This window comes from Salvelinus sp. IW2-2015, linkage group LG18, assembly GCF_002910315.2.
Source record: "Salvelinus sp. IW2-2015 linkage group LG18, ASM291031v2, whole genome shotgun sequence".
NCBI classification, from domain to species: Eukaryota; Metazoa; Chordata; class Actinopteri; order Salmoniformes; family Salmonidae; genus Salvelinus; species Salvelinus sp. IW2-2015.
Genome location: NC_036858.1, coordinates 48,106,076 through 48,114,265, shown reverse-complemented (window position 1 = coordinate 48,114,265; position 8,190 = coordinate 48,106,076). Strand labels below are relative to the sequence as shown.

The 8,190-nt window shown below is 42.7% G+C and overlaps 1 protein-coding gene across 1 annotated transcript; it reads right to left on the bottom strand.

Moving 5' to 3' along the window:
- Window positions 1-671: 671 nt before the first annotated feature.
- Window positions 672-7,824, bottom strand: LOC111977468 (protein Wnt-8b). The gene is made up of 7 exons (XM_024006909.2): window positions 7,576-7,824; window positions 6,885-6,918; window positions 5,461-5,599; window positions 4,507-4,632; window positions 4,062-4,204; window positions 1,571-1,711; window positions 672-1,479 (listed from the first exon to the last, which is right to left on the bottom strand). The coding sequence occupies exons 1-7, from the start codon at window positions 7,647-7,649 to the stop codon at window positions 1,051-1,053; spliced, it is 1,086 nt and encodes a 361-aa protein (XP_023862677.1). The 5' UTR covers window positions 7,650-7,824; the 3' UTR covers window positions 672-1,050.
- Window positions 7,825-8,190: the final 366 nt, after the last annotated feature.

Below are 8,190 nucleotides of genomic sequence, written 5' to 3'. Positions count from 1 at the left end.
TACCACTGCTGAACATTGGTGTTTTATATGTCACACGGCAGGAATATAGGAAAGAATCGTGCATTCGATTTCAACACTTCTGAAATGAATTCAACACTTCTGAAATGAATGGATGTGAAATGTGAAACGGGTGATTGGCATGCTCAATAAATTCATATAATAGGGGAGTTGTAGATTATACTTCTTTAATTACAAAGGTTTTATAGAAAATAATAACAACCATGAAAGCAACTATGAATAAAGCAAAAACTAAGGAAAAAACTGTGCAATAAATAAACAATATACCGAACAAAGTGCTTCATTTTATTTACAATTAAATACATCCTCAAGGTAAGGCTGGGCTGGGGAGGGCAGGGCAAGGGATTGGACGAGAGGAATGCACCCCGAAGTCTCTTCTTGTTTTTCAAACCTATAATCTGAATATCTGTTGTGATACATGCTTGAACAAACTACTGGGATGCTTCGATCTCAGGCACTGTCACAGGTAGAGAGAGCTTGGTCATCATGACTGGAAGGAATGTTTGATAAACTGACCAATCGGAAATGGCGTAGCTCATTGGTGGTACTTATGACAATAAATAAGATGCTGTTGAGGTTTACCGTTGACGGACCATTAAGGAAGAGTTGTTCAAGATATCAGGTATGAAGGAGATTATTGAGTGTGGCCGTATTTAACATGCTTTAAATGCCCAATGACTTATAATAATATATATAATTGGGGGGAAAAGTTTAAAAAAAATACTTTTAAATATATGTATACCATTTATACCATCAGTTCTACACAACTAATAGTTTCCCTCTATTTTTTCTCTATCATGTAGTTTTATCTACATGTTTTTTTTACACACATTTTCTACCCCACTATTAAACATTTGATTGGGATAACAACAATACTTGACTTATTCAATAAATTATTTTCCAATTAAGTCTTTTGAATACAAGCAGAAAGCTTGTTGTAAAAACGTTTGAGAGGGTCTGTGAAAATCAGCTTGTGAGAAGACAAGGCGTATGTATGGCAGTGATGATGATGGTGAGGAAGATGGATGCAGCTCAGTGCTTCTTCCTCAGCCTCAGGTTCTTCTTACGGCTCCCAGCACTCTCGTTCTTCCCCCTCTGCCCCCCCTTCTTCACACAGAAGTACTTGGTCACCGTCTTACGGCACTGCTCACACTTCACCGCACAGCACCAGTGGAACTTACAATTGCAACTCGACACCAACTCCGCCTTCCTCTCCTCCACGGCTAAACCGCACTCCCCACACAGCCTCTTGCAGCTCCGCTTCTCCCACTTGTTTAGGTTCTTGCCCTTCTTCAGACATTCTCTGCCCTCCGTGCCAGGCAGACCCAGAGTACGGTTCTCCAAGCAGTAATCTGGGGAGTCCTCCAGGTGGACCAGTTCTTTACGAGAGAAGGAGCTGAAAGTCTCTGCGATGGCCCCTCGACTGGCTGCACTGTTCCCGGCCCCCCGGAGCAGGTCCACCTTGAATTAATAAATGAAGGAACTTTATGTGAAGTGCCTTTAAAGTGCCTATAAACAATATTGTTTAACATAAAAAATAAAGAATATATACCTTCAGGGCTCGGTGGTACTTCTCCTTCAAGTAGTTTCCCACCTCCCGGAACTCTGGTAGCTGTAACCAGCAGGTCTGTGTGGTGCAGGACCCGGAGACGCCATGGCACTTACATGTCTTCTGCATGGTTCCTTTCACCGCCTGGGAGGGAGAGGAGAGGGGATGAGTGGAGGGAGAGGAGAGGAGTGGAGGGGGGGGAGGGAAGGAGACTTTGGTTAAGCTTTATTCTACAGTCTGATTCACCTGGAAAATGGTAATTATAATAACATTACATAAAGTAAATACTCTGTAAACTCCAGAAATAACCTATTGTTGCCATATAATTATTATGTAGAATTTGTTCTGAAATGACTTGCCTAGTTAAATAAAGGTTAAATAAAATAAATGTAAGCACTAGGCAAATACCAGCTGAAACAGGAGTATAGAAAAATAAATCATTAAAGAGACTTATTTTTAAAGCACAACTGAACACACTGATTCAGCATGTTTCTCTGTTGCTCATCACTATAAGAAACAATATTTCAGTCTTGGGGTGTGGTTCAATGTGCCAGTTACTGATGTTTTTGTCGCCCATGAGACGCCATAGGAACAAAGCCAGTATTACTTTCTCAAAATAGTCAGAATGAATCTAAGATAACTTGCACAATTTGACATCTAGCTAAGGTATTTGGTGCCGTATTTCTCAAGTAAATAAAATGTGCAACCTGTTGTCTTATGTGAACATGTCTGTCTCACTGTATCTGTGTTCTGCGGTAGGATTGGATAGAGTGCAATCACTGCAGCTGTGTATCTCTTGTTAGTGGGAAAGTAAGCATTGTGAAATGAAAGCCCAACCCTCAAGTAAGTCATGACGAACTCATTTACAAAACTTTGCTTCTGACTAATGTCGTTTTCTATTAGAGAAGTTGTTTATTGCCTTCAGTTGCGCTTTAAAGCAGCAACATGCAAATGAGAAGTTCATTGATTTGGTCTCAGGAAATCAGTTTTGTATGTGTGTGTGGCTGAGCATGGTTTTGTTTCAAAGAATCAGTTGTGTAATGTGAAGACCATTGGCTCTTGATTGATGTGTTGTCAAATGAACCCATTGTACGCTCAAGCCTTCCCACTTGACAAAAAGAGGATGAATTCACTAAGGGGAGAAAGGATAGGTTCAAGGTTCATGCTCAAGTTTTTGTCAGCTTTTGTGATCCCCCTCAATATTTCCTGACTTCACCCCGACACATATGTTAACAGATGTCGGTTCAAAAGGAACGTTTCTTTACGGGGAGGGGAAGAGCTTTCTCGCGAGGTGAGGGCCAAATCAAAGTTTCACATCGAGACACTGACTGTGTCCCTCCTGGAGTGAGAGGAGTATTTATTTAGCAAGGCCATTGTCAACATGTTTTCTGCCATGAGAAGAACCAATGAAGAGACTACGGGGAGTCTATTGAGTGTCAAAATGAAGAAGGGGTGAGTTTTTCTTTTTTTCTCTGGTATTTTTTTTGTTACAATGATGCTCCAGGTGCCATGGGGTTCGGAGGGGCAGCGAGGGCCCAACAGGAGGGCTCCTAGGCGGGGTAAACAAAGACCACTGCATTCTCTCGCCTGTGGTCCTTCATCCCTGACTATGGACTCCTCAGGGGCCACACAAAGACCAACAGAATAAATGTTGGATGCTTATTGCAAGAATGAAACTAAAAACGTATTTAAAGAGAGCAGGCAGGCATAATACTGGCCCCCGTCTGCAGTGTGTGGAACCATGGGATACTCTAATTAAGAAGTAGCACCAGTGATCCTGAGATCTTGCAACTCAAGTCTTGTCATAATAAAGGACATTCAGTAACTGGTAAATAGGCCCTTCTGGTACAGCGAACACACTGTGGTTATTGGAGGACGAGTGGCACCTCACTTATGGGGACGTGAAAGGGGACGCTTGGGTGGTACGCTTGCTGTAAGCTGTAATTCTCACTGGGCAGGTTGAGAAATAAAAAAATTATTCAAAAGGTACTTTACATTGAGCAGTCGGTCGGTTGGGGGGCCGAGTGGGAAAAGCAAATATCAGACAGGCCATCTGGCCCTCCAGCTTGAACTACAAGAGCTCCCCCCTATGGCAATCTCACTGATTTAATCTCAACATGATCTGGAGTTCAGAACACCCTGAAAGCCAAGCTCTATATCTATCTGGAATTATGATAATATTTCACTATATCATCAAAGTTTTGTATGGTGCCGAGGGATAGCTCACCCCTTGCAGCACCAATGTGTTGCCTAGCACTCGCCTGCTGATTTGCACCTGAATGGTCATCACACAGCAGATCGCCACACAGCAACTATCAATCTGGAAAGCTGAGGAGTACAGTATTTCCTTGTGTGTCCTTATTCACAGATGTTTTAGGGGACAGATGGGTACTGTTTTTACGGATGCCTTACTGTATGTGTCACAGTCAGGGAACATAGAGAATATAGTAAATAATGGTAAGAGTAAAAGTTCAAAGTAAAGTAAATACTGTACCTTGCGTCCAGCCTCGTTGTTGTGGAGGTTCATGGCGGCCCGTGCGTCCTGGCCCGTCTCCAGCGCATCAACAAACTGCTTGGAGATGGCCTCACCGAACCCCACGTTGTCACTGCAGCCCCCCCACTGCCAGCCTGTACCCCCTGTAAACATAACCACAACCATCAGTTCACTGCAGCAGCCCCCCCCCCCCACCCCACCCCCCCACCCTCCTACCTACTGGGGACACAAGCAGGAGTTTGTCTGTACGAGAGGGTGGCTCACCATTTGTGACGGAAATACGTGGAAGGGAATTATTTCCAAAGTACTTGAAAAAATAATTTAAATGTTGTTTTGCCTACAACCGAATCCCATCACATAACTATAACACAGTATGTACATCAGCTGGTCATCTATGCGTGTCTTGCAATGATCTGTGTGTGGATTTTTTAAAATCTTCTCTTACCCCGCTGTCCATTCCTGGTGTCATCACAGCCACAGTTGTCAAAGTCCCCCAGACTGCAGTTCCTCGTCAGAGTGTACATGACTCCTGCTGAACTGATGGCATGGACAAACGCTGTCTCCCTGTTCGCTGTGGAAAAAACAGATGATATATTATTATATTATAATAGCAATGATTACTGAACTGATGTCAAGGACAAGCGCTGTCGCTCTGTTTGCTTTGGGTGAGAGAGACATTTTAAAATGCACTCAGGAATGCCTTCTGTACTCAGGAATGCCTTCCTCTGAATAGGTCATTCCTCTCCTCTAGCCTGTGACCCTAACCCTTATCTTTAGAGTGGGGCTTCTATTTCAACGCCTCTCACTCCACAGTATCCTTTATCTCCTATCTCTCCTGGTAATTAACACATTGCCTCTAATTGCCATTGGGGTGCCATGTTTTCACAAGGCCTCTGAGCAGGGTCCCGTCGATGGGAGGCTCAGTAGGATGTTGTGAATTGGATTAGTAGTGTTTGTTTTGGCCAGTGTGACCGTGGGGTTGGTGTTGTATTGGGTGAGGGAACCGTAGCGGCCGTGGGGTTGCTGTAACGATCCTTTTGACTGATGAATCTCCTGACTAAACAAACAAACAAACGCCATCTCACTTTCTAGAAAGAGTCCTTCCTCCTTGATCTGGATGGGCCTATCTGTGACTTAAAGCCGGACTGTTATTAAAGGGCAAATCAAATTATTCCCTAGTAAGCATATAGTGCACTACTTTTGACCATATAGTGCCCTAGATTTGGTCTGGTCAACAATAGTGCACTATATGGAGAATAGTGTCATTTAGGCAGAAAAAGAGGGAGTAATTTGGGCAGCACAACAGAAATTCCCAAATTCTCCAAACTTTCTAATTGAAATTCCAAAGTTCCAAAGTGGAATTCTGAATTCCAATGGAGCCTGGATCATTGGCGCTTACCGCTGCGGAGGCTTCTGTGTGTGGACAGCTGCAGGGCTCTCTCAGGGCAGTTCCATCGGTCCCAGGCAAACTGGTACTTGCACTCCTCGATGCCGCTCTGCGCCCCGGCTGCTACGCTGCTGGAGTAAATCAGGTAAGCCTGGAGGAACACAGAGTATATCATCATGGCATATGTGATGGTACAATATACTAAAAACTGAATAGGTTCAATCATGAAAAGCCACAAATTCTAGAGACATTTAGTTCTATAACCCCAAAATTCCTAGTGTATTAACTTAGTTTTTGTTGTAACAATACTAATAAACATTAGCTTCGGTTAGCAACCAAAATTGACCAAAAAAGTATTTATACAATATGAATTCAACTTTTTGAACATGATTCACAACCCCTGAGTGAGTTAAGAATCCCAAGCCCTATTCTTTACATGTTCACCATGTCCACTTGGCTTGTTCGCCCAGCTCTCTGGTCCTTGTTGAGACTGTGTGAATGATATGTCTCAAGTGGCCTGTTGAGAGACTGAGCCACCACCTCTCTGCTTCTCACTGGGGTCTGGTGGGATAATGATGACCACCCACCACAGCACAGCACATGCCAGCACTGCCTTTCCTGCCTCTACTGCCTCTAGTTTATTCCCACTCAACACAGAGAGATCTCTACTGCCTTTCCTGCCTCTAGTCTAGCTCTATCAACCAAGGGACCTCTACTGCCTCCATGGTCTCTATACCACAGGTGGCTGGTGGCGCCTTAATTGGGGAGGAGGACTTATAGTAATGGCTGGAACAAAATGAATGGAACGGTATACCATTCCAGTCACTCCATTCCAGACATTATTATGAGCTCTCATCCCTTCACCAACAGCCTCCTGTGCGATACACACTCAATCTTGGGACCTCTTGTGCCTCTACTGCCTCCATTGCCTCTCATGGGTAAAATTGGAATTGGAATTTCAGTTAACTTCCTAAATTGACTGAAAAATAAATTAAATTGACCAAAACCCTTTCCAGGTCCTCTCCTGCCACTGCCTCTATACACACTGAACCCAATAACTCTCCACCTCTACTATCTCAACCCATGGACATTCAAAGCTTCTTAGCCTCAGTAGGGTCAAGTGCATTAGATACAAATATGGAGTGAACCCAAAAGGCCAGCATAACACTGCTAAGTTACACTCTTGCTGTTGTTACAACAAATAAATGATGAAAATGCATATGTATATGAACCATAAACTCTCATTGTGGAGAAAATGAGATGCTGTCTATAGATAGAAACAGAGAGGGAGAAAGAGAGTAACGTAACGCAATAATGTCTTCGGAGTGAGGTTTTGTAAGAGATCCTCACAGGGTGGTTTTTGCTCTCTTTTTAGGGAGGGAAGGAGGGAAGGGAAAATGGGATCTGGGCAGAAGATCAAAAGAATGTTGGCTTACCTTAGGTCCAGTCATCAGGAAATTATTCACTGACCTGGAAGAGGAGACAGCTTATTAACTCTGGGAATTAAGTGTCCTTCAGCAAGGGCAGGAATTCCACAGCTCCCTCACTTAACATCTCTCATTAGGTATCTTTAATAGCATTTAATAATATGGTACTAAAGCATCATTATCTATTTTAAATAACGCAGTCCTAAAACATATAATAACATGGTTCTAAACCATATCATTCCTCTAAATCCTTGTCTCCCAAATGAATTAAACCCTGGCCTGCTGGTCAAGAACCATAGTGTTAAAGTGACATTTTTGGGTAGGTTATATCCAAAAGACCTAAACAAAACAAAAAAATCCTCAGTAAAATAGACTGAGATGAAAGTAGATTAATGAGTAATAAACATTACAAGAATTACAGGACAATATTGAATTGTCAATATGTAATACTTTTCCATCCGTACATTCTCATAAAGGAAAATCAAAAAGCCAAATTGGTAAACCATTTTCAAAGGTAAAAACTTAAACTAACTTTTTTATTTGATTAGTAAATAGAAAAACCTTTCACCATCAAAATCATTGAATTATTTCTCTATTCCAATAAGCCTATGTACAATACTTAATGAACAACCTTCCTATCACATCCATTGCTTTGGATGGATGAGGCAATAACAAAGAGTCCAAAATAGTTGAAACTCACCAGCTGAAGCAGGACCTTGTCATGTGAGTCATCAAAATGAAGATATAGTAACAGACCTCCAAATGCATGAACATCCTGACAGAAGAGATGAGAGAGGATAGAGGGATGGCATGCACATTCAGCAGCTCTCTAAATTAGGATAGATGATATAGTGAGAGCTACTACACTACATACATACACAACCCCAATCAACACTGTCTGTATATGCTAAGATACTCATGTGGGACTCACTAGAGGGGGGCTCTGAAATGGACCCACTCTCATCCCAACAAGAGATTATCTACTTAATTAAAGATTTTCCCCGTCTTACTCCCTCGACCAATCAGAAGGAGCGCACCAAGGAGAGATTGAAATGATCAAAAGGGCACCCTGGGCCTCGCGCAGACAAATAGCAACCAGGGAAGAGTCGGTCCGAACTCACTCTCCATGCCCGCGGCCTTCTGAAGGATTCAGGATAAAGTGAAGTAATATTAAACCGGCTGAAATCGACTCATCTGGCGGAGTTTGCACCCTGAAAATTTCATTTACTCACTATCTTGAAAGAGTTTGATACAGCGGCCGGTAACTGATAGGCTAACAGTACTGGTATTATCTTCTTAGAGCAAACACGAGATA